The sequence below is a fragment of the Lynx rufus genome, unplaced genomic scaffold (assembly GCF_022079265.1).
Source record: "Lynx rufus isolate CCGP_SWC_20201006 ecotype Redwood Valley unplaced genomic scaffold, mLynRuf1.p SCAF_4, whole genome shotgun sequence".
NCBI classification, from domain to species: Eukaryota; Metazoa; Chordata; class Mammalia; order Carnivora; family Felidae; genus Lynx; species Lynx rufus.
Window position 1 is genome coordinate 154,212,703 of NW_025814856.1, and position 27,021 is coordinate 154,239,723.

At 40.2% G+C, this 27,021-nt stretch overlaps 1 protein-coding gene across 1 annotated transcript in view; it reads right to left on the reverse strand.

The window, feature by feature from the left end:
- Window positions 1-333: 333 nt before the first annotated feature.
- Window positions 334-27,021, reverse strand: part of SVOPL (SVOP like) — a 67,413-nt gene continuing 40,725 nt past the window's right edge. Inside the window, exons 10-14 of the mRNA XM_047097610.1 lie at window positions 23,206-23,411; window positions 22,468-22,579; window positions 21,656-21,737; window positions 13,684-13,773; window positions 334-471 (exon numbers count right to left, since the gene is read on the reverse strand). Of these exons, the coding sequence (XP_046953566.1) occupies window positions 334-471; window positions 13,684-13,773; window positions 21,656-21,737; window positions 22,468-22,579; window positions 23,206-23,411 (628 nt within the window). The remainder of the gene's footprint in view (window positions 472-13,683; window positions 13,774-21,655; window positions 21,738-22,467; window positions 22,580-23,205; window positions 23,412-27,021) is intronic.

A 27,021-nucleotide genomic window follows, 5' to 3' on the forward strand; every position in this document is an offset into this window, starting at 1 on the left:
TAAACTTACAATGAATTAAGAGCCTCGCAATTACCTTTGTGTACCTGGTAATGGCAATGGTAGTTTTATAGTTGTTATTTTAGTGGAATACAGACATTATTCAGGGAAAATCACACCACACTATCGTCTTTGAAGAGTTTAGCAAAGGTTTGGAGTGACTAATTGGTTACTCTAGCTTCAGTGCTGCTCAAAGTTACATGCAAGCCAACTGGATACTCAGGCTTTTTACTCAACACCATTGTGTTAGTACACACTTGGCTGTCATGTCTACTTCAAAGAATTTCCATGCTCCAAGGTCATTTCCTTTGGTCAAAAGGTGGTAGCTGAGAATACTTAAGAGATTTCTGCATCACTTACCTGTAGAGCTCGTCCTTTGGTCTCAATGGGGAGAGTAAAGGCAGAAATGGCACATACAATGCAGACTGATGAGAAAAGACACAGGGCCCCCAGGAAGGATGCGCTCATAAGAACCTGCAAGTCACAAGGAATGACTCCATTTATTGTGTCCCAGTCACTTGTCAGCTGATTTTTTTTATGTCAAAGGGGAAATCATCTCTCCACAGACATGAATGAATGTCTTTTGCAGCCATTCTATAAATTGTGCCTTCCTGACGCCTCAGGTGAGTTATTTATTTGGACCCAGCTCCTGCAGGCATTTTGTGTGATTCTGTGAGTGGGGACTGACATAAGCATGTACTGGCCAGGTCAGACCTCTCTGCACCCACTCCTCCGGCATCTCCAGAGCAAACTAGTACCTAGGGAAGGTAAAAAGATCTGGTTTTCCCACACTCTCATACCAGTTTAGTTTGCTCAACCTCTAGTTCATTTTATGCAGAACTCCCTTTGCCAAACATCCACTTGTCCCCTTCAGTTCTGACAGGATGAATTAGGGAAAAAGGTTTTGGAGATGTAATCTGTAGTGTCTGGAAAGATGACATGTCTATCTATGTTCATGATGTTTCATGTGTGACAAAACTGGTGTTCATTTTTCCACATTCAGAATGAATTTCTACCAATTTGTACACAACCTTTGGCTGAGATCATGCTGTGTTACTAGCTAGTAACATTACCATTTCCTACATCCATTAACCCAGGGCTGCCTGAAGTTGCAAAACCTAACTGCTCTCCTAGCTAGGACCAGAGGCAACCGCATTTTGGGTTTGGGGGGGTTTTGTTTTGTTTTGTTTTTAGCTTCCCTACAGAGAAACCGTGCCGGGCTTCCTAACAGGGCTCTAGCCACCTAGTAGATGTGAGTGGATAGTCTTCCAGTAAGTTCCTTTCTGCCTAAAGTCAATTTCTCTTGTTTGTAACCAAGAACCCTAATACCTGATTATAAAAATAATTTGAGAATTCTGTTACAATGTGGATTTCCAGGCCCCCCTTTGATGTACTGTATCAAAAAGAAAGATCTATTCATCTCTACTTCTAAAATCCAGCCCAGAACAGGAACAAAGAGGGACATTACACAGTGATAAAAGGTTTAGTCAATGAGGCAACAATTTTGAAGGTTTACGTACCAAAAAGCTTCAAAATATATTCAGTAAAAACTGAATGGAGATCTAGATAGATCCACATACAGTTGGAAACTTCAAGACTGTCCTCCTCAACAATTGATAGAACTACTAGACAGAAAATGGAGGCTATAGAAGAACTTCATGACACCATCAACCAACAGGGTCTAACTGACATTTACAGGACACCTTACCCAACAGCAGCAAAGTACATATTCTTTTCTGCCCCTGCAACATTCACCAAGATAGACCATGTTCTGCGGCATAAAATGAACCTAAAAGATTTAAAATCCTAGAATGTGTTCTGACTAAAAGGGTATCAAACTGAAATAACAGAAATATAACAGCAAAATCTCCACTTCTAATCCATGGGTCAAATCTCAAAAATAAAAACAACAAAGAATATTAAATGTGTGAGACACAACTAATAGGGACAAAAAATAAAAAAATAGGAATAAATAAGAAATGTGTAGGACGTATATGAAGAAAATTGTAACTAAAGAATATGTAAAATTGAGTAAATCTAGTTCTTAGAAAATTGTAACTAAAGAATATGTAAAATTGAGTAAATCTAGTTCTTAGATACTTCTCAAAGTCATCTGTAATTCTAATGGATTCTCAATCCAAATTCCAGTGGGATTTTTTTTTTTTTTTAGTCAATTTAGGGGAAAATATTGACCCTAAGATTTATTGGAAAGAATGCACATGCAAGGAAAATCTGGAAATTTCTGAGAACAAATGCAAGTGAGAGAATCTGAGGGAAGTCACCAGCCTAAGTGGTAATAACGTTCTAACCTTGAGCAGTGTGATACTGGTGCCAAAATAGAATCCAGTATGGAAGCGGGGGTTTCCAACAATGGAGTCACGGTAAGTCAACTGAGAATAGCCAGACAAAAGGATGATTAGTGGCCCCGGGAACAACTAGCTAGCCATTGTTTTGTTGATTTTTAAAGCTGAATTCTTACCTCAGGCCTTAAGCAGAAATAAATTGTGAAAAGATCAAAGAATTTAATGTTTTAGATGAAAACACTGAAAGCTGTTAAACTGGTAGTATATTGGAAATATTTTTAGAAATAATGCATGAATGATGAAGGCCAATAAACATGATACAAAACAATAACTCTAGAAGTGAAAATACTTGGTAAATTGACTACATAAAAATTTAAAATTTTGCAATATGTAGATATATGTGTAGAAAAATGGAGAGTTTGTGTATGTGAGTTTATATATGAGCCTAGGTACATATATACTCACACAGATGTACATAGACAAGTTACAACATTTGATAACTGCTGGTAGCCCATCACCCCTTCCCTCCTATTCTTCCAATTTCCTTTTTTTTAATGAAACCAGGAAGACAATGACTATAAAACCTAACAAAAATAAAATACATACACACAAAACCCCAACTGCCCTCTCAAGTGTATTGATTCAAAAATTGTAAATAAGTACCAGTAAATAAAACCTAGTGGTTCACTAACAAAACACTGGCTAAGTGCACCCTCGCTGCTATCCCCTGCACCACGGTGTGGAAGTTCTCCCCACCCACTCCTGCTCCCTCCCTCATTTGCCCTGCCAGGTGTTCCCCAACAAGTCTCTTGCACATTGAATTCTCTGTTAGCATCAGCTTTCCCAAAGACTGAAACTATTTCAGTAAAATAGTTGGATACAAAATCAATATAAAAAATAAATTCAGGAGCACCTTGCTGGCTCCGAGGAGCATGTGACTCTTGATATTGGGGTCATGAGTTCAAACCCCATGTTGGGTATAGAGATTACTTAAATAATAAAAAAATAAATGCATTTTCTATATTAAAACATTCAAAAAAATTTTTTTAACTTGTATTCTTTTTTGACAGAGTGCAAGTGGGGACAGGCAGAGAGAGAGGGAGACACAGAATTGGAAGCAGTCTCCAGGCTCTGAGCTGCCAACACAGCACCCGATGCAGGGCTCCAACCCACGAACTGTGAGATCATGACGTGAGATCATGACCTGAGCCGAGAGTAGGATGCTCAACCAACTAAGCCACCCAGGTGTGCCCCTCAAAAAATGTTTTGATGCCTACTACATGCCAGGTACTGGAGGAGCTAGAAATACAAAAGATAGTAAAACAAGCCCATATTGTCCTCACAGGGCTTAAAGTGTTGGAAGAGAGAGATTTTGAATAGCCTGGCAAAACAAATCAGCAATTATAATCTGATAATCTGAAGGAAAATTTGAAGGGGTCATAAAAGCTCACAGCAGAGAGACCAGACTTAATTTAAGACATCAGGGAGGGCTTTTCTGAGCAGAGAATCCTAGATTACTGGAAGTGGAGACAGGGTGGAAAGGGAGAGGGTTTCCAGTCCATGGGAATAGCAAGTGAGAGAATCCCGGAAGGCGGTAACTGTGGTAATCAACTACAAACACCAGATTGCTTATAGCTAGGTAAATGGGTATGAGCACAAGGTTGGGAGCCTTAGTGGTGGAGTCTTGTAAACCAAGTTGAGGATCTGGGTCTTCATCTAAGAGGAAGGGCAAGACAATAAAGGATTATAAACAAAAGAACACAGATCAACATGGATACAGGGAGGAGAGGAAGTTGAAGGAGAGTAAGAGCTTGCAGAATAGTCCGGATGCTCTCTTGGCAGCCCAGTGAGGTGAGGGTAGTTTGAACCAGAGTGGTGCAGGTGGTGAAAAAGGAGGGAAGGTGAATTATGCAGGATCTACTAGGAGGCTAAATCCACATGGTTGGGGATTGAATAGTTGGGGAGGGTGAAGGGAGTGAAGACCAGGTTGGAAAGTGACAACATTCACTGATGGGGACTGTGTAAGAGGAATGGGTTTGGGAAAGATATCCTGAGTATGATTTTGAGACATTTGAGTGGAAATGCCCAGGAGGTGATTACATTCATGAATCCGGAGTTCAGAAGAAAGACCTAGTCCAGAGATACAAAGTTGGGATTCATGAGCAAATGACTGGTAACTAAAATCATAAAAATGGGTGAAATCACCTACATGGAGATAGATTATAAAAAGATGAGGGTCTAAAATTGAGCACCGAGAATCCTCAACAATAGAGAAAAAGCAGAGGAAGATCAATCACAAGTTGAGAAGGAACAGCTGGAGATGCAGGAGAAAACCCAAAGTGTGCCAGGTGAGGGATGCCAAGGGAAGAGGTAGCCATCAGTGTTTACAGTGAGGGAGAAGTCAAGTATGATGGGAGATTAAAACAAAGTTTGAATTTAGAGACATGGTCATCATCAGAGACACCATCAAGAATCATTTTGGTGAAGTAGGGATGGCTGCAGCAGGTTTGGGGGGCAAGGGAATGAGTGGGGAAAGGAAGTGAGGACCGTGTAGGAAAAGAACCCATTCAAGTAGTTTGGCTGGAAAGAGAAGGAAAGAAAGTCAATGGGGGTGAGTTTGCCGTTTGTAAGCTATGGAATCGTAAGTACATTAAATGTTGACTTGAGGGGCATCTGGATGGCTCAGTCGGTTAAGCATCCAACTTCAGCTCAGGTCATGATCCCATGGCATGTGAGTTTGAGCCCTGCATCAGGCTCTGTGCTGATAGCTCAGAGCCTGGAGCTTGCTTCAGATTTTGTCTCCCTCTCTCTCTGACCCTCCCCAGCTTGTGCTCTGTCTCTCAATTATAAATAAACATTTAAAAAAATTTTTTTAAATAAATGTTGACTGGAAGCATTCCATCTGGAGGGATAGACTAGAATCACAATACAGATGCGATTATAAATTTGAAAAACTCAAGAGGCTCGAATGAAAAACCATCTTGAATGCATTCAGTGAGCTGGCTGTTTGCAAATCAACAGCTTTTCCAAATACAAATAACTTAGAATGCAAGACTAGAATTTATAATGAAAGCAAATAATCTATTCACAATAACAATGAAAAGCCTTAAAATGCCTAAGAATAAATTTAACAAGATATGCAGGAGCTCTTTGAAGAAACACTAACATGTCAGCAAGGAACAGCATAGAACAAACATTGAACAAATTGACACAAACTCTGCTCTTAGGAAGATAATACCAAGGGGGAAGAACAGTCCATTTTTTCCTAAATTAATGGATACATTTAATGAATTAATCATTAAAATTCTTAATAGGATTTGGACAGGCAAGGGAGGCACATTGTAATTAAATGATTCTGAGGCTTATCTGAGAAAAAAGAACAATTAGGTGGGGCCTAGGCAGCCAGTTTTGAAAATGTACTATAAATATTCAACTAATAAGAATATGACAATGACGAAACCAGACAGATTAATGGACTAAAATAGTTAGGCTAGAAATAGACCAAGAAATTGTGGAAATGTAAGCAAATGGACATTTCTAATCCAGGAGTAAAAAATAGGTTATTAAATCAAGTGTGTAGGGACCACTGGCCTTCCATCTAGGGAATCATAAAGCTGTTTGCTGCATTAGGCCTCCTACTGCCGTATCCCAATGGCCTGGGAGAGGACAAGTCAGGGATTTCTCGATCGGAACCAGGGATGCTTTTAAACACTTTTATATGCATGCTATACTTCAATAAAATGCTTATGAATCCTCTCCCCCCAAACGAGAAGTCCACAGAGTACGGGCAAGGAGATGTGTATTTTCACAATCCTAATCACAGAACACAGAAGTTGTAAAGAAAATACTGATAAATTTGTCTGTGAACTTACACTTTCTGTACAAAGCAAGGAGAACATAAATAAGAATGAAAAACAAATGGAAAATTGGGACGAATATTTACAATATGCCAGAAAAATGGTTAAAATCCTTCATGTATGAAGGACTCACCAATCAAGGATTTAAAACTGAATTGGAAAATGGGAAGGACCCTGAATGGACAAGCTAAAAAAGATAAAATACCCAATTAAAATGCGCAAAGAACATTCAGTTTCATTACTCGTCAAAGAAATGCTAAATCTAATAACAAAGATCATTTATTGCCAGTGAGACTAGCAAATATGACAAAGACTGACAAACCCAGTTGGCAAATCTGAAGCAGCAAGACCTTACTCACCAGTGCAACATTCCCAAGGAGAGTTTTAGCACAATGTGTCAAAATGGAAAATGAGCAGACCCCTTGACCTACTTACCATTCCAATTCCTAGGAATTTATCCTGAAGAGATAATCCCAATATTAGATAAAAATGCAAGCACGAGGATGCTCATTACTGTTATTTATAATAGAAAAATATTCAATAGTCTAGACCTTTAACAATATAGAACCAATAAAGTAATTGGAAATTTACTTTTGGAATATGCATACAAGGGTCTATTTTTCAGCATCAACAGAGAGCTTGACTTTTATTCATATGAAAAAAATGTCTGCAATGTATTGTTGCATACAAAAAGCAGACTACAAAATGTATGTTGTTATCAACCTAAAAAGTTCCCATTCAAGATGGCAACATAGGAGGATCCTGAAAGCACCTCCTCTGTGGACAGACTGAATCTACAGCTAAATAGAAAACCATTTCCTCTGAAAGAAACACAAAAACTAGCCGAGCAACTCCTAAGCGTAAGGTAAACAAGAAAAAAATCCACATCAAAACAGTAGGAGAGGCTGAGACACAATCTTGCCATAAACCCCACCCCTGGTGCAGCCACCACAATCAGGAGGGAACTTAGAACTCCAAGCTTCTCCCTGAGGACCTAAGGGTTTGAATCCCGCATCTGGCACCCCAACTTTTAAGACCTGTGCCTGAGAGATGAGCCCCCACAACATCCACTCAGCCACATCAAACTGAGAAACAGTTCTTAAAGGGCTCACATGAACTCACCTGGCTACCTACCCCTACCCCCCATCCCCTCTCTCCCTCCCCTACCAACTGCCACCCTCCCACACCCCCACCCAGGGTACAGAGGCAACACACTGAAACACATCCAGTCTTTTTGTGAAAGAGGCCTATTTTCTTCTCTTAAAGCATCACCCTGATAGGCAAGCATCTACTTGAACACACAACGAGGAATTTACTGAAATATTCTCCAAATATGGAGGCCAGCAGTTGCCAGCTCGACCTTGCTCCAGATCTCTGGTATCTCCAAGGAAGGAGCTCGTGCACATGTCTGGTGCCCTAGTTTTTGTGGCTACTGCCCAGGAGACATCTGATCACCTGTCTCCGATGGCCAGCAGGGCTAAAGTTTATGGGTCCACAGGAATATAACAAGCAAACAGTTCCTGTACTGTAACCAGCTACACTACAGGACACAGCAGTGGAAAGCCAGCACACAGAAGCTCTGTCTGTCTGGATTTCTGGAAAAGAGGCCAATTAGCTGATCTTCATAGCTGTAGCCTGTGGTCAGGTATCTAACTACATACACATTTAGGGGCCAAGTGTAATCCTCCCCAGACCCTTCAGAGGGTGAGTGCCATCTTCTCCCTCTGGCTCACTCCAGGTCACCAGCATCTCCTGGAAAGGAGCTTAAACATATGTCTGCCCCAGTTTTGGTGGCTGCCACCCAGGGGCACCCCTTGGTCATCTGGTTCTGGTGGCCAGCAGAACTTCTATTCATTGGTCCCATAAGACCGCAACAGACAGAAACAGTTGCCAACTGGCTGCCTGCCCTCTGACCCCACCCAGAGCACAGCACAGGCACGGCCGACTGAAACATAGCAAACACACAACCGGGTCTTTCTGTAAAGAGGCTGATTCATTTATCTTCAAGGTGTGGCCTGAGGGGCAGACTTCCACATACATTTAGGGGCTGACTACACCACTCTCGAGAGAAGCAGTACCAGCTTCACACTTTCCCTCTGCCCCACCCCATAAAGTAGCAAAAAAACAAAACAAAAAAAACCCTCCACTAATCTGTGAATGGATACTCAAAATAAAAAGATGTTAAGTGTGACATCAAAAACATAAAATGGGTAAGTAAAAAAATGGATGCCTACAAATGAGTTCAAACTTAAACTGTCATCAACTTAAAATAGACTGTTGTGTCTATACAAGGTCTTACATAAGCCTCGTGGTTACCACAAAGCAATAACCTAGAGTAGATACACAAAAGATTAAGAATCCAAGCAAACCTCTACAGAAAATGATTGAGTCACAAAGGGAAAGCAAGAGAAGAAGAAGAAAAACAAAGCCAGAAAACAATGAACAAAATGGTAGTAAGTGCATACGTATCAATAATTACTTTAAATGTAGGACTAAATTCTTTAATCAGAAGGCACAGAGTGGCTGCATGGCTACAAAAACAAGACCCATCTCAATGTTGTGTATAAGAGACTTACTTCAGATGTAAAAATGCAAACAGACTCAAAGCGAAGGGATGCAAAATTATATTCCATGCAAATAGAAACAAAAAGAAAGCTGCGGTATCTATATTTTATCAGACAAAATAGCCTTTAAGAGAAAGACTGTGAAAGACAAAGAAAGGCAATACAAAATGATAATGGGATCAATTCAACAAAAATGACATAGCACTTATATTTATGTACCCAACAGAGAGGCACCTAAATATACACAGCAAATACTAACACACCAAAGGGAGAAATAAGTAGCAATAATACGAGACTTTAATACCACACTTTGATCGATGGATAGATTGTCCAACCAGAAAATCAATAAGGAAACATTGGTCTTAAATGACATGTTAGACCAGATGGACTCATCATATATACAGATTCCATCCAAAAGCAACAGAATACACCTTTTTCTCAAGGATACATGGAATGTTCTCCAGGATAGATAATAAATGTGTTAGACCACAAAATAAGTCTTAATAAATTTAAGAAGACTGAACTTCTATCAAGTACCCTTTGCCCCAGTAGTATGAAACTAGAAATTAATTACAAGAAGAAACTGGAAAATTCACAATTATGTTGAAATTGAACAACACGTTGCTGAACAGCCAAGGAGTCAAAGAAGAAATCAAAGGAGAAATAAAAAAATACCGTGAGATAAATGAAAATAGAAATGCAACATATTAAAACTTATGGATACATAAAAAGCCATTCTAAGAGGGAAGTTCATAGTGATAAAGCCTATTTCAGGAAATAAAGATCTCAACTAAAAAACTTAACTTTATACCACAAGGACCTAGAAAAAGAACAAATGAAGCCTAAAGTTAATAAAAGGTAGGAAATTGGGGCTCAGTCAGTTAAGTGTCTGACTTTGGCTCAGGTCATGATCTCGCAGTTCATGAGTTCGAGCCCCATATTGGGCTCTGTGCTGAGCTCAGATCCTAGAACCTGCTTCAGGCTCTGTGTCCCTCTCTCTCCGCTTCTCCCCACTCTCACTCTGTCTCTCTCTCTCTCTCTCTCAAAAATAAATACACATTAAAAAAAAATAGAATGTAGGAAATAACAATGATCAAAGTGGAAATAAATGGACACTAAAGAGACAATAGAAAAGATCAATAAAACTAAGAGCTATTTTGGTAAAAAAAAAAAAAAAAAAAAAAAAAAGACAATCCTTCAGCTAGACTCACCAAGAAGAGAGAGGACTGAAATCAGAAATGAAAGAGGAAATGTTACAACTAATGCCACAGAAATACAAAGGATCATAACAGACTATTATGAACAATTATATCAACAAATTGGACAACTTAGAAGAAATGGACAAATTCCCAGAAATATACCATCTACTAAGACTGAATCATGAAGAAATAGAAAATGTGGGTGTGCCTGGGTGGCTCAGTCAGTTAAGCACCTGACTCTTCATTTCAGCTGAGGTCATGATGTCATGGTTCATGAGCTCAAGCCTCATATTAGTCTCTGTGCTGACAACATGGAGCCTGCTTGGGATCCTCTCTCTGCCCCTCTCCTGCTCATGCTCTCTCTTTCTGAATATAAATAAATAAACCTTAAAAAAAAATAGAAAATCTGAACAGGTAAATTACTAGTAAGGAGATTAAATCAGTAATCAAAAAATTCCCAACAAACCCAAGTCCAAGACCATATGGCTACACTGGTGAATTCTGCAAACATTTAAAGAGTCAATACCAATCCTTCTCAAGTTCCTTCAAAACATATAAGAGGGAACACTTCCAAACTCATTTTACAAGGCCAGCATTACCCTGATACCTAAGCCAAAATCTTTAATGTTAATTTATTTATTTTCAGAGAGAGAACACCTGGGTGAACAGGGGAGGGGCAGAGAAACAGGGAGAGACAGGATCCCAAGCAGGTGCCCCTAGACCACTATCTTAAATCATACACAAAAATCAACTCAACTCAACCTAACGCAAAATTCATCATGTCACCTCCCTGCTTAAAACCCTTCAATTATTTCCCATTACTCCTCAGAAAAAAATCCCAACTCCTCAATATGCCTGTCAGGCACTTTCTCTCCCTGCACATCTCTCCCCTTAACTCAGCACAGCTATTTCCTGTTCCTGGAACACCCCAGTCTCGGCCACATCTCCAGGCCCTTGCACCACCAGGCATCCCACTTGAAATGCTATTTCTCTTTGTAAGTTGTCAACTTCTCATATTCCAGGTTTCAACTCCATTGTCACCTTCCCTGAGAGATTTTGCCTGCCACCCCTTCGATTATCAAATTACCTCCACAGCACTTATATCACCTGAAATTATCATAATTATTTCATATTTGTAAATTCCCAACTTGAAAGGAAGCCTCTCGAGAGCAAGAATCTTGCGGTGGGTGTTCTGCCAAGTGTTTAAACAGTAGGCTTTCCCTGGAAAAGTCCCACGGCTACCATATGCTAATTTCCATACTACACTACCACCAAGGGTAATTTCAAGGTCCACCGTGACCACAACCAGCTTGTAAAATTTCCTGAAAACTTAACAGTTCACTTTCACAAGCCAGGGCAGGCCAGCTCCAGCCCCACCACTGGAAACTTGTCTGACTTATTTACTGCTACAAATAAATAAAACTAGAACAATGCCAGGCACAGAGCCAAGTGTGTAGTAAGTGGTGATGGGGTGTTGAGTTGGAATAAAATAAGTCTCAATTCTGTCAGATATAGATGGTAGCTAGTTGAGTCCTTTTTTTTTTGCCAGCTGCCAAACTGTTTCTAGAATTTGCAGACAATTATTTTGGAGTCAGCTTGTTGAGTGGGTCATTACAAGAGGTTCCTAAGTGAGGAGCAACAGGAGGAGGAAGAGGAGGAGGCAAGAGTGAGGGGAGTGAAAAGGGAAGGGGGAAGAGGAAGAATTAAGTGCAAGTAAAGCTTGTCTCCTGGTTGGTATTTTCCCGGTCGATGGCCGTGCTTCTCAGCAGGCGGTCCACAGACCAATCCCATCAGCTTAGCTCTGGGGACTTGTTACAACTACTGTAGTGGTCCCACAGACCAGCATCTATCTCTGGCCGGAATCTAGCAATCTTCTTGTTACCGAGTTACTCGTAATTCTGACACACACTGAAGTTTGAGAACCACGTCCAAGGGAAGGCTGACAGATTATGAGCTCATTAGAGTGACACGAAGACCTCACTGGAAGCAGCTCACCCCACCCCAAATGCAGGCACATATCCTAGGAGTGGATTCTAACTTCCCATTCCAGATCTGTTAAGAAAGCAAAACATTCCAATTGTATCGTGATTGAAATACCGGACTTAAAAGTATTTTTGTGATTGAGAAACATTTGTTTGGATATTTGGCATTTTGGCCTTATTAGTGATCATTGTTACTATTAGGTAGCATTAATTATTTACTATGTGTCATAGTGCTTTCCATGTGTTAATCTCATTTGATGCTCAGAACAAATCTATGTGGTAGGTGCTATCATTGATCTTTATTTTACAAATGAGGGGGGCAGATATAGAGACGAGTGACTTAACTATAAAAAGCTGTGACCCTCTGGCTGCAGGACGCTAAGCAGACCAGAGCCTTATGGCCCCAGAAGACTCAGTCCCAGTAGGCAATCTTTCCTGGTCCACAAAACCACTAAAAGCCATGTGGTCTCTAGGGTAAATACCCACAAATACCCAGAAAACCTCTTTCAAGTGGTTGAAAAACAGACTCAATTTCTAATGAAGGCTTGGAAAATAAACTATACCTTGGCCTGATCATCCAGAAACAGGATTAATAATTTACTTCTGTGTTTCACCACTATGTTCTTTTCTGAAAATTGTGAAGTCGTCAGTATAACAGAACTTTGAAAATCACTAAACAAAAGCTGCCCTCATTTTTCCTTAAGATGAGTGGAAAAAGCACTCCCAAAATAGCTAAAAACAGACAAACAATTTTATAGCAAATACATGAGACAGAATGCTCAGCCCGCAACAACCTCCTTTCTTTGAAAACTGCATTTCCCCCAGCTGTATTTGTAGGTAACCTTGACTCCTGGTCACAACTGATTTAGCTCAAGTATGAACACCTGACCAGACATGACTAGTGACAGTCCCTTTCTACGGATGCAGAGAGAGTGCATCAGTGTCTTCTGGTGGCTGGATCTAAGGGTCTACGTTTGAGATTCATGGGATGGCCTTGTACACAGGCAAGCATAGTACTGGTCTTCAGGGAGAGTGGGGTAAATCCTGAATGCTCAGAAAGGCAAAGGAGTGACTATGGGCCCAGACGGACATGAGGGGGAGAGGGCCTGAGTCCCTGTTACCACCGCTGCCTGGATCAGACTCTCCCAGGGCCTAGCCTCACTCCTGTCTTTTTGCTGCAGTCAGCTTGGGTGGATTTCCATTTCTGTGGCCAAAAGAGAAGGACCAGTGCAGATGAGCCAGCTGTTTAGCCCTCTGAAGAAACATTACCATGTGTAGCACCATATCTGCCTATATCCTTCCTCAAACAAGGGTCCATCCATGATTCCAGGCCACCTTTGGATTTTTATCCCAGTCTGCACTAGGTTTGCCCTAGCACTAGACTTATGCTGCCCACAAATGCCTCCGGGCACGTCTATAGTCTGTTTTTCAGTTGTGCCCCAGAATAGGGTCAGGGCTCAAACCAACTGTCATTCAACTTCTCAAGCTCCTCGCATCCTCCATTTCTTTTCTATCTTCCCACAACAATGCCCCACAAAATTCAAACCCTGCATGAGATGAAATACAGTTTATTGACCAGCTACAAGCCTGGAAGCTTTTACTTAGCCTCTCTCCCTAACCCATATTCACCAAACAACGGGAAAACAGCAACTCAAGAAAAATCATTAAGTAAACAGAAATCCCTGATTAAACCCTTAACCTGAAAGGACGTGGAATGCATCTTTCCCCATCTACTTTAGACTTCTTCCCCCGCCCCCCCTACAAAAACTCCTGGACTGTACCTGGGATATAAATGGTGCCACCATTGCACCAATGCGACACAGGGAGCCGCTGGTCCCCATCCCCAAAGCGCGCATCGTTGTAGGATAGACCTGGAGAGAGGAGCATAAGAAGCATCAGTTAGCTTGGACTTTTTCCTTCCCAAGTCCCCTTCCCTTCCTCCCCTTGCCAAGCTTTGGTATATATCAAATACAAGACTTTTTTTTTCTTTTCTTTCTTTTTTTGGTTTTTGTTTTGTTTTGTTTTGAGAGAAAGCATGTGCTCATGAGCAAAGGAGAGGCAGAGAGAGAGGGAGAGAGAATCTTAAGGAGACTCCACACTCAGTATGGAACCCATCGTGGGGCTTGATCTCACAATGGTGAGATCATGACCTGAGCCAAAATTAGAGTTGGACACTTAACTGACTGAGCCACCCAGATGCCCCTCAAATACCAGATATTCTATACAGATATATAGGATATGAGATACAGGACATGTGTGTTCTCAGGCATACAACTTTGCATTCTTAAATATTAGAGAAACGATAAACACTTAGCAATTATCCTTTAAATGACCAAATTCCAAAATATGTTTGAATATTCCAAGTATAATTTCAAAAAGGTAAGCTTTGGAATCAAAAAGAAGGTTTCCATTTTAAAACTATAAATGTATAAAGTGGTTCTACTAATGGGGTGCTGGGGTGGCTCATTCGGTTAAATGTCCGACTTCACTCAGGTCATGATCTTGCGGTCTGTGAGTTCGAGCCCCACATCAGGCTTTGTGCTGACAGCTCAGAGCCTGGAGCCTGCTTCGGATTCTGTGTCTCCCTCTCTCTCTCTGCCCCTCTCCCACTCATGCTCTATCTCTCTGTCAAACATTAAAAAAAAATTGTTTTAATAAATAAATAAAAAATAAAGTGGTTCTACTGAAGGGAAAGAAAATCCTCCCCAAATAATGATTCAGTGAAACCTTTAATACAGATACAGTGAAAAGACTTGACCAGTGTGCCAGGTACATGCTATACCATTCATCACATTCTTGTTGCAGAATTTTATGTCCTGGGGCCCCTGGCTGGCTCAATGAGTAGAGCACACAACTCTTAATCTCAGGGATCTGAGTTCAAGCCCCATGTTGGGTGTGGAACATACTTAAAAGAAAAAAAGACTCTTATGGAATAATCTACTTTTTTGATGCAACTTTATTACATTTATAATAAAACTTCATTAATCTGGACTTTATTAATTCCAAATTCTTATAGGAACTGGCAAAAGTAAGCAAATGGTATTTAACACATTATAGGGAGAATACTTAATCTAAGAATGGTTTTTCAAAACTCAAGAATTTTCTCTCAAAACTATACAATACCAGTAGTTTTTATTTCATTCACTAAAGCAAAGCACATAGCCCCTTTCCTCAGTCACATTTTGTTAAGTAGCATCTGTCAAATACAAAATCAAGAAGCTTTCTGGCCACCGTTTTTATAAGAGAAGGTCTAGGAGTTGAGTGCCTTTTTTGGAAGCTTTTTTCTTTTTCTGGAAAATGAGGCTGAAAATAACTAAAAATAATGGATTCAGATACATGGTGATGATATCAGAGCAATGAAAATAAAGTCTTTTTTTACATGTTTTGACAATTCTGGGTGGGATAATAGAAGATAATCATCTTCAGGTATGTACTTTTGATTTTTTTAGACAACAAGTATCACAAAGATTACTCAGAAATGACCTTCATGTTTTGACAATTCTGGGTGGGATAATAGAAGATAATCATCTTCAGGTATATACCTTTGATTTTTTTAGATAACAAGTATCACAAAGATCACTCAGAAATGACCTTTTAAATCAATTTGCCCCAAAATACGTTGTTGAATATTTCAAATATAACTTTAGAAACACACTGTATTACTCATATCAAATACACCAGTTTCCTATTTTTATCTGTATGGGGAGAAAAGAGTATTCTTCACTGTGGCTTTAATGGTTTTGACATGCCATATCTATAATCTGAACAAACAGACTTTTGCATTTCCTGAGATGAAAATGAACATAGCTTCCCCCTGCACTCTGCCTGTACTGCCCTCCTTGGGTAAGTGTACCTCAGTCCTAGGGTGGCAGGGTCCTCCCCAGAAGACTAGCACAAATCCCCATCCACACCACATCTCCCAACCGGGGAGTTTTTCAAGGCTTCAGTTCTAGTGAAGCAGCATCAGGTCTCATTTAACAAGCAGACCAGAGCACAGCTAGTTAAACTCACCACATTCTGGCAAAGGTCCAAACACTGCCCATAGCAGGCAAGCAGAGCCTCTCCAGGCAAGCAGAGCCTCTCCAGATGACTGGCCTGAGGGACAGAGCAACCAAAACACAACAGCAGAGTGCACACAACAAACACCAGAGTCACTCACTTACTGAAGCACCAGGCCTGGACACCAAATGACCTCTTCTTCACAAAGCCATTACTCTGAACAACAGGAAGGATAACAGGCCTTTCCAATGCACAGAGGAAGGCAGAGATTTGGACAAAAATGCCAAGATGGAGGAATTTATCCCAAATGAAACAATAAGATAAGGTCATGGCCAGATATCTAAGTGAAACAGATATAGGTAACATGCCTGATGAAGAATTTAGCAATGATTCTAAGGATAGTCACTGGGCTTGGGAAAAGAATGGAAGACTTAAGGGAGGCCATTACCACAGAGATACAAGAATTAAAGAAGAATCAGAGATGAAAAATGCCATAATTGATACTGGGAACCGACTGGATGCAAGAACTCAAGGATGGAAAAAGCAGAGGAAGGAGTAAGTGACACAGAAGAAAAAATTGAAAACAAGGAGGTTGAACAAAATGGACAGAAAGAAGAATTATGAAACACAAGAATAGACTTAGTGAACTCAGTGACTCCATCAAACATAATAACATTCCTAGTATAGGAGTCCCAGAAGAAGAGAGAACAAGAGACTGAAAATTTATTTGAGGAAATAGCTGAAAACTTCCCTCACCTGAGGAAGGAAAAAGACATCCAGACCCAGGAGGCACAGAGAACTCCTGTCAAAATCAACAAACACATTGCAGCAACTTCTTACTCAACACATCTCCCGAGGCAAGGGAAACAAAAGCAAAAATGAACTATTGGGATCTCATAGTGATAAAAAGCTTCTGCACAGCAAAGGAAATAATCAGTAAAAATAAAAGGCAACTGACAGAATGGGAGAAGATATTTGCAAACGGCATATCAGATAAAGAGTTAGTCCAAAATCTATAAAGAACTTATCAAACTCAGCACCCAAAAAACAAATAATCCAGTGAAGAAATGGACAAAAGACATGACTAGACACTTCTCCAAAGAAGACATCCAGATGGCCAACTGACACGTGCAAAAATGCTCAACATCACTCATCATCAGGGAAATACTAATCAAAACCACAATGAGATGTCACCTCATACCTGTCAGAATAGATAACATTAACAACTCAGGCAACAACAGATGTTGGCAAGGATGTAGAGAAAGAGGATCTCTTTTACACTGCTGGTGGGAATGCAAAATGATGCAGCCACTCTGGAAAACAGTATAGAGGTTCCTCAAAAAATTAAAAAATACCCTTCGGCCCAGCAATTGCACTAGTAGGCATTTATCCATGGGATACAGGTGTGCTGTTTTGAAGGGACACATGCACCCCCATGTTTATAGCAGCACTATCAACAATAGCCAAAGTATGGAAAGAGCCCAAATGTCCAGCGATAGATGAATGGATAAAGAAGATGTGGTATATATATACAATGGAGTATTACTCAGCAATCAAAAAGAATGAAATCTTGCCATTTGCAACTACGTGGATGGAACCGGAGGGTATTATGCTAAGTGAAATTAGTCAGAGAAAGACAAATATCATATGTCTTCACTCATATGAGGACTTTAAGAGACAAAACAGATGAACATATGGGAAGGGAAAAAAATAATATAAAAACAGGGAGAAGGACAAAACCTAAGAGATTCTTAAAGATAGAGAACAGAGGGTTGCTGGAGGGGTTGTAGGAGGGGGGATGGGCTAAATGGGTAAGGGGCATTAAGGAATCTATTCCTGAAATCATTGTTGCATCATATGCTAACTTGGCTATAAATTTTTAAAATAATAAATAAATAAATACATAAATACATAAATACATAAATAAAATGTGAGGAGAAAAACAATAACAGGGACCAACAATGGTACAAACATGGATGAATCATCTGTCAACCTTTGCTGATTGACATTAGACTGGCTACAAATGTTGTTTTACAAGTTAAGGGCAAAGTAACCTCTAGGGTCATATGCTCATGCTTCTTTAGATTATTTGCCTTCTCCAGGTACATCTCTGAAGCTGTGCAAATGCATGTCATGAGAGCTTTAACAAGTTAGAGTCTAAATTCTGGAATTGCTAAAGGAAACTTTAACAATTCCAAAACGTCAAAACAAAAATTTGTAATTCTCCTCTATCTGACCACCCTTATAAACTTTTTAAAAATGCTTCCTACTCTGCTTCTATCACTATTGTTTTTTCCCTCTTTTTGTTTTTTTTTTCCTTATGGCACTTATTACCTGACAAGTAGATTTGCATATTGTCTGTCCCCCACCCCACTAGAATCTAAGTTTTTTGAGAATAGGGATATTTTATGTTCACTGCTGTACCCCCAACATATGGGGAGAAGGTATCAATAAATGAATGAATCTAATCAAACATCTATCTAAGGTGATTCAGTAAACATTTCTTAGGTGCATTAGTAAGTAAAGGGATAACTAAGGCTAAAAAGAAAGAAAGAGGCACATTAATTTACCACCTATAATAGGACTTTAATAAATGTTAGCCAACAATATCATCATTTTTATTATTACATGTCCATGATTTTAGATGACATACGACCTTGGAGACAATATCTTGGAGCTTTCTCTTGGCCATGGGACACAATCCTGACTTTGACTCTCTCCCATCAAGACTATATACACATTCATTCTTTGTTTAGACAGGAAAGGAAAAAACCTGATGAAAAGGAACATGAAGGCAATCATAAGAAGATAGAAGCTTTATTAACAGCAGGATTCCTGATCATGAAGAAGCAAAAAGGTGGGGACTGATTAACCAATTTGTTTCAGAGAACATTTTGAGGTTTTACTTTCTTTCAATAAAACACACTATGTATCTGTCAGATGTGAAAAAAAATCAACAAAAGCAGGCCAATACCAAGACATATTGCAGTTAAATTTGCAAAATAGAGTGTTAAAGAAAAAATCTTAAAAAGCAGCAAGACAAAAGAAGTTCCTAACTTACAATGAAAGACCCATAAAGCTAGCTGCAGATCTCTCCATAGAAACCTGGCAAGCCGAAGGGAGTAGCATGATATATTCAAAGTGCTGAATGGAAAAATTTGCTGCCAAGAATACACTATCCAGCAAGGCTATCATTCAGAATAGAAAAAGAGATAAAGAGTTTCCCAGACAAACAAAAACTAAAGGACTTTGTGACCACTAAACCAGCCCTGAAAGAAATATTAAAGGGGACTATTTGAGTGAAAAGGAGAGACCAAAAGTGACAAAGACAAGACAGGAACAGAGAAAACCCCAGAAACAACCATAATACAAGTAATAAAATGGCACTAAATGCATATCAACAATTCCGCTGAATGTAAATGGACTAAAGACTCTAATCAAAAGACACAGGGTGTCAGTGGTGCCTAGGTGGCTCAGTTAGTTAAGCTTCTGACTCTTGGTTTTGGATCAGGCCATGATCTCATGGTTTCTTGAGTTCAGGCCCCAAGCCAGACTCTGTGCTGGCAGCACACAGCCTGCCTGGGATTCTCTGTCTCCTCTCCCTCTGACCCTTCCCTACTCATACTGTCTTGGTCTCCCTCAAAAACAAATAAACTTAAAAAAAATATATATGGTGTCAGAATGGATAAAAAAAAAAAAACTAGACCCATCTATAAACCTCCTATAAGAGACTCATTTTAGACCTCAAGATACCTGCGGATTCAAAGTGAGGGGTAAACATTTATCATACAAATGGATATCAAAAGAAAGATGGAGCAGCAATATTTATTTCACACTAACTAGATTTTAAACCAAAGACTATAACAAGAGATGAAAGGTACTATATCATAAAAAAAGGGGACAATCCAACAAGAAGATCTAAAAGTTGTAAATATTTATGCCCACAAAAGTGGAAGCACCCAAATATATAAAACAATAACAAATATCAAGGAGCATGTTGATAATAACACAATAATAGTAGCAGACTTCAACACCACACTTACATGAACGGACAGATCACCTAAGCAGAAAATCAACAAGGAAACAATGGCTTTGAATGACATACTGGACCAGATTCAAAATATTTCATCCTAGAGCAGCACAATACACATTCTTTTCAAGTGCACACGGATCATTCTCCAGAAGAGATCACATACTGGTCACGAATCAGGCCTCAACAATACAAAAAGACTGAGATCCTAACATGCAAATTTTACGATCACAATACCATGAAACTGGAAGAAGAAATTTGGAAACACCATAAATACACAGAAATTAAACAACATGCTACTAAAGAATGAATGGGTCCACAAGGAAATCAAAGAAAAAACAAAAATACATGACATCAAATGAATATAAAAACACAATGGTCCAAAGTCTTTGGGATGCAGTAAAGTGGTCGTTGGAGAGAAGTATATAGCAATACAGGGCTACATCAAAAAGCAAGAAAAATCTCAAACAACCTAAACTTACACCGAAAGGAACTAGAAAAAGAACAAGAAATGAAGCCAAAACCCAGCAAACTGATGTAGCCACTGTAGAAAACAATATGGAAGTTCCTCAAAAAGTTAAAAATAGAACTTCCCTATGATCCAGCAATTGCACTACTAGGTACTTATTCAGAGAATACAAAAATATTGATTTAAAGGGGCACATGCATCCCAATGTTTATAGCAGTGCTATCAACAGTAGCCAAGTTATGGAAAAAACCCAAATGTCCACTGACTGAAGGAGATAAAGAAGATATGGGATACTTACACATACACAATGGGATAATAGCCATAGAAAAGACTGAAATCTTGTCATTTGCAACGACATGGATGGAGCTACAGAGTATTATGCTTAAGTGAAATAAGTCCATCAGAAAAACAAATTCTATATGATTTCACTCTTACGTAGAATTTAACAGAGCAAATGAGCAAAGAGAGAGAGGCAAACCAAAAAATAGACTTTTAACTATAGAGAACAAACTGATGGTTACAGATGGGAGGTGGGGGGGATGGGTGAAATAGATGATAGGGATTAAGGAGTGCACTTGTTGGGATGAACAATGGGTGATGTATTGAGGTGTTGAATCACTATATTATATACCTGAAACTATTTTTACACTGTATGTTAACTAACTGGAATTTAAATAAAAACTTGGAAAGACAGAAAAGAAAATGAGCACAGCTTTACCAGTTCCTGTAGTGCAATTTTCTCTAGCTCAATGAAGGACAACACCAGTTAAAATACGGTTGAATTTCCTGTTCAGATATCGTTTATTTCTAGGAATACTAGCTCTTCAGTATGGGTGTTTATGAGGAAATTCTCAAGCTTCTTTAGGTAGTACCTTGCATAAAATAGATGTATTAATTTAATAAATTCATAAAGAATATCATATTCAAATTTAAGCTATTTCTATTTTATTCAAACTTAAGCTACATGCTGCAAGTAACAGATGGATGAAAAATAGCATAGTGCTAGGACAATAAGTTGTTTTTTACATGTGTCACAAGAAAGGCAGGTCTTAAATTTCTTCTTAGAGACTGGCTTGCACTAGACTTTATGGAGCAGAGGAAGCTATCAAATAAACCTCCTGGTATCATTTTTAGGAGGTATTTTTAGAAAATCATTCAAAGTCAAAAGAAGCTAGGATGTATTGTCTGTGGACAGAGACCCTCAGTAGCTCACCTTGCATGCCTTGGTGTACCCAAGCCCCTCCCAACAACTGACCTCAGCAGTGTAAATATAGATGGTGTTGAAGTTGGCTGCCACCAAAGCCCTCAGCATGAACAGGAAGCCAATCAGGCCAGCACTAGGAAACAAGATGCCAGAGAAGTTAGGAAAGGCAGTATGGAGGGCCTTCCATGGCCCTGACAAGTGCTCACATTACATAACTGAGCATTACAGGTGTTAACACACGCCTACAGATAACCAAGTCCCAGGAGGTGCTGCTTCTCAACTGGCCTGATTGTGGGGTCCTCAAGTAAATGCCTGACTCCAACCTTTAACCCAACTTCCTGTCCCCCCCTCCCCAAAGGGGGAAATTCCAGCTTGCCCCCCAATCCCAGATTAGCATATCTTCTGCCACCACCCTCCAAAACCAATGCAGTTCGCAGAACGATACATACTATAATTGAGGACATTTAAGGATTGCAAATTAATAGTGAAATAAATTTTTATGCCACAGGTATATTACCTGTTTCCCTGAACTATCTTAATAATGGTCCGGGAAATTTGGTAAACAATTACAGTCCTGAGATTCCAGGAAGCTTTGCATAAAGATCCTAAGTATCCTGGTGGGTGCAATGATTGCACCAGCACTAGCACCTATACCCTGGAATAGCTGATAGAGGGCTGGGTCTGTGGAAGAGGGAAGTGGGGGTGGCATGGAACAGAAAGGCCGTTCCAGTAAGATCAGCAGCCTATTCACTACTCTGCTCATGAAAGGTTCTTTCCCCCAATGAACACTATGGGTCAAGAAACTCCAACTTAAAGCCACTGCACAAAACTAGATTGTTCTGAAGCAACCAGAGAGAAAATACCTTGATGTGCAAATGTTGAGAAGAAGGAAGAATAAGGCTGTACATCCCATGGTGATAGAAAGACTCAGCCGTCTTCCCAGGAAATTAATGCCCAGGATATTGAAAGGATTCACTAGAAAGCAAATGACAATAACAACTTCTGAAATCTTGAAAGCAAGATGCATTTACCAACATTGGCAAGGATTCCTCACTGTCATTTAAGAAAGAGGCAACTTCATCCAAACCTCATGTGTGTTCCAGCCAAAACCCAGTAACATGATCATCAAACTCAGGATTCCCCTTCAATATGTTTTTTCCTCATAGGTCCAAGAATGAAGAGCAATGGCATATATATAAAGGATATTTTATGCCCAAGATTCTTATTACAACATGTAGGTCAATCACTAATTGAAACCCTGCTAGATCTATATTTTAAATGGTTTATACTGTTTTCATCAAATTCAAGTTTCTGTTGATTTTTAAGTACCATTATTTTATGTCTACTGAAACAAAAACAGTGCTGCAAATTGAAATCTAACATGCCACTGTAAGACACATCTCACTTTCAGAGATGTCAAAACATGGAGGAAAACACGCATCCTAGAATTGATATAATACAGTAATTCAAAGCTCTACTCCTCCAGACTTCTCCCTATACCAATCTGCACTGGAGACATGTCAGCAAGATGTGGGGACTTGTTCAGCTCTACCAGGCAGGAGTCACAGAGAGGGACCCAATACACAGAGGTAGACACTTACGAGCAATTTCCCCAATGGTGCTGATAATCATGGTCTGGTAGTCAGAGGGGGCAAACATGTGGCAGTGGCAGGGACTCTGGCTCCCTTCTGTGTCCCCCACAGTCACCACCACCTCAGACTCAGACCGCGAGCCACAGACCAAGTCCCGCTCCAGCAGCTCGGCACTGGCCAGAATGACTCCATAGTAGGCGAAAGAAATTCCCAGCCTGGAAGTGAGAGAAGCCAGTCATTAGAATGGCTGCCACCAGCCTGAAGGAGGGGCAGTGCCACCAGAAGTAGAGAGAAGGGAATAGAAGCCCCCACCCCCGCCCTCTTCTAGCAGTCAGGACAGGAGGCACTGGGTGGTGTGCAGGCACTGGGAGGCACTGGGTGGTGTGCAGGGGAACTGGAGTGGGAAATGGATTTGCAAACACAGCCTAGAACCAGATCCCGGAGGACCCCACAGTCAGTGAGGGAGTTTGAAGCACAAAACTGCTTGTTTAAAACAACATACATTTATTCTATCAGTTCTGTAAGCCAGAAGTTGTATGGGTCTGACTGATTTCTCTGCTCAGAGCCTCATGAGACAGAAATCAAAGTGTAGGCAGGGCTGCATTCCTTTCTAGGTGTGGGGGGAAGAATCTAGGCAGAATTTTCTCCATGGGGCTGGAAAACTCCTCTCCATTCGCTTGCTGCTATTTGTTTTTATTCTTTTTAAATGTTTATTTCTGAGACAGAGAGAGAGAGAGAGAGAGAGAGAATGAATGGGGAAGGGGTAGAGAGAGAGAGGGAGACACAGAATCCAAAGCAGGCTCCATGCTCTGAGCTGTCAGCACAGAAACCCACGTGGGGCTCAAACTGATGAACTGTGAGATCATGACCTGAGCTGAAGTTGGACACTTAACTGACTGAGCCACCCAGGTGCCCCTCCTGTGCTGCTATTGACCAGTTGCTCTCAGCTTCTGCAGGCTTCCTTCATTGCTTGTCTTCAGTCAGTGAGTGTGGACCCAATCCTTCTCAGGCCCTGGAATCACCCACCTCACCTCTTGCTTTCTTCTCTGCTCCATCTTTGATTCCAACTGGAAAAATCACTCTATTCTTAAAAACCCAAGTGATTGGAGTCTTCCATTTTGATGTCATACTCTACGTACTTTGTTTCATTTTGTTTTTGTTTCATTCTCCTTAAGAATAGGTAGGGTGTTCCAGAAAATTTCAAAACAATTCCTTTTCTTAGAATTACAAAGCAGGAATTTGTGATTTTTAAAGCATCTTATTGGGGGAGGGGGCAGGGCCAAGATGGCGGAGCAGCATGGAAGTTCTCTGCTTCTCTTGTCCCTGAAATGCAACTAGATCAGCAACAAACCATTGTGCACACCTAGAAAATTGATCTGAGGATTAACACAACAATCTGCATAACTTGGGCCACAGAATTTGGCAGATACACAGTGCAGAGAGGTGAACTGGGGGAAGAAAGAAGCCATGGAGGGTTGGGAGCTGATTTAGTCTGTGGAGAGAGTACAGAGATGTGGGGAGGTATAGGAAAAGCACTCCCCCCAAAAAGCAGATGGAGAGAAAAAGAAAGAGTAGAAACAACCAGAAGGGTCTGAACAAGAAAGGGATAAAGGAAAAAGGAGAGGGTTTCAATACCATTAGGACTCTATAAATAGGGCAGAGCAGCACTGGAAAGTCCTCAGCCCAATACGTGGCGGTGCTCTGATGGGAAGGGCAAATCCCCAGGAACTGGTAGCAAGGTCCAAAGGGTCCTTGGGCACACAGGGAGAGGCAGTTCCCCTGCTGAGAGGACATTTGGTAGAGGCTGTGCGGCCTCCCCATGGGAAAAGGTCCTAGTGGACCCTGGAGAACAGCCACTTTTGCTGGTGTTGGAATAAGGATAACAGAATGTGGTGAAACCTGGTGCCAGTTGTGTGCTGTGATTTGCCATAGTCCCTGAACCACTGATGCTACACAATCATGCAAACTTTCTCTGGGGCAGAAAAGTCTCTGGGTCTCTGGGTCTCTGCAGTGTTGCGGTTGCACAAGTATTCGCAGAGTCAGGCTGGCACCTGGCCATTGCTCAGCAAGACCCTCCCCCAGAGGGTCAGGGCGGGCCCAAACTGCAGGGCCCTCAAAAGTGAGAGGTTTGGAAACAAAGCCCCATCTGAGGTAAAATTTAGGAAACAGTGCCACCTGGCAGGCTGACAGCTTGGTCGCGGACAGTGGAGAAGCAGGAAGTGGATGGAAGCTGGAGATAAAGGAGGGGTGCCTGATGGCTGGTTGAGTAGGGCAGAGTTCTGATGCTACAGACTGGGTCACTGTGTGATGCCATTTTCACCTCTCCTACACCTGTGCATACATGTACACACACACCACACCAATCCACCGCAATAAGCTAAGCAGTGCCACCTAGTGGAGTACAGAGCTCTTACATCAAGCCCTGTTCAAATGCAGCAACCAACCCCTAGAGGATGACCACAAGTCTCTTCACCTGCTTAGTTTACAGACTATAAAGTGCTTCTAGTAGAAACTGGATGTAATTTCATTCAGATTTCATTCTGTTCACTGATCTATCTATTCATTGTTTTTCTCTTTTCTTATTCTTGGATACAGAAAGAGAAAAAATATTTTTATTTTCTGTTTTTATAAAAAATTTTTTACTTTTTTTACATTTTTTGGTAATTTTTAATTCTATTTTACTTTCTCCATTTAATTTTATTCTATTTTATTCTATACATTTTTTTAAAGTTTAAAATTTTTTCTTTTTCTTTCTTTTTTGTTCTTTCCCCTTTTTCTCTATTCTATCAAGCTTCTTTCAACTCCAGACCAACTCCACACCTAGGATCTAGCTTCCTTTATTTGATTTTTTGTGTTGTTTTTAATTTTTTAATTTTAATTTTAATTTTATTAATTCTTTTTTTCCTCCAAAATAATGAAAAGAAGGAATTCACCCCAAAAGAAAGAACAGGAAGAAATAACAGCCAGGGATTTAATCAACACATATATATATATATCTAAGATGTCTGAACTAGAATTTAGAACCACAATAATAAGAATACTAGCTGGGGTTGAAAAAAAAGCATAGAATCCCTTTCTGCAGAGATAAAAGAGGTAAAATCTAGTCAGGACGAAAAATGCTATAACTGAGATGCAATCTCGAATGGCTGCCATAGTAGCAAGGATGGATGAAGCAGAGCGGTGAATCAGTGATACAAAAGACAAAATTATGCAGAATAATGAAGCAGAAAAAAAGAGGGAAACTAAGGCAAAAGGGCATCATATAAGAATTAGAGAACTCAGTAACTCATTAAAAAGGAATAACCAAATCATAGGAGTCCCAGAAGGTGAAGAGAGAGAAAAAGGGGTAGAAGATTTATGTGAGCAAATCATAGTGGAAAACTTTCCTAAACTGAGGAAAGGCACAGACATCAAAATCCAGGATGCACAGAGAACTCCCATTAGATTCAACAAAAACCGACCACCAACAAGGCATATCACAGTCAAATTCACAAAATATTCAGGCAAGGAAAGAATCATGAAAGCAGTAAGGGGGAAAAAAGTCAACCTATCAGGAAGACAGATCAGATTCACAGCAGACCTATCCACAGAAACTTGGCAGGCCAGAAAGGAGTGGCAGGATATATTAAATGTGCTGAATCAAAAAATATGCAGCCAAGAATTATTTATCCAGCAAGGCTGTCATTCAAAATAGAGACATAATTTCCCACATAAATAAAAACTAAAGGAGTCCATGACCACTACACCAGTCCTCCAAGAAATTTTAAGAACTCTTTGAGAGGAGAAAAGATGAAGTGAAACAAAAAAGACCAAAAGCAACAAAGA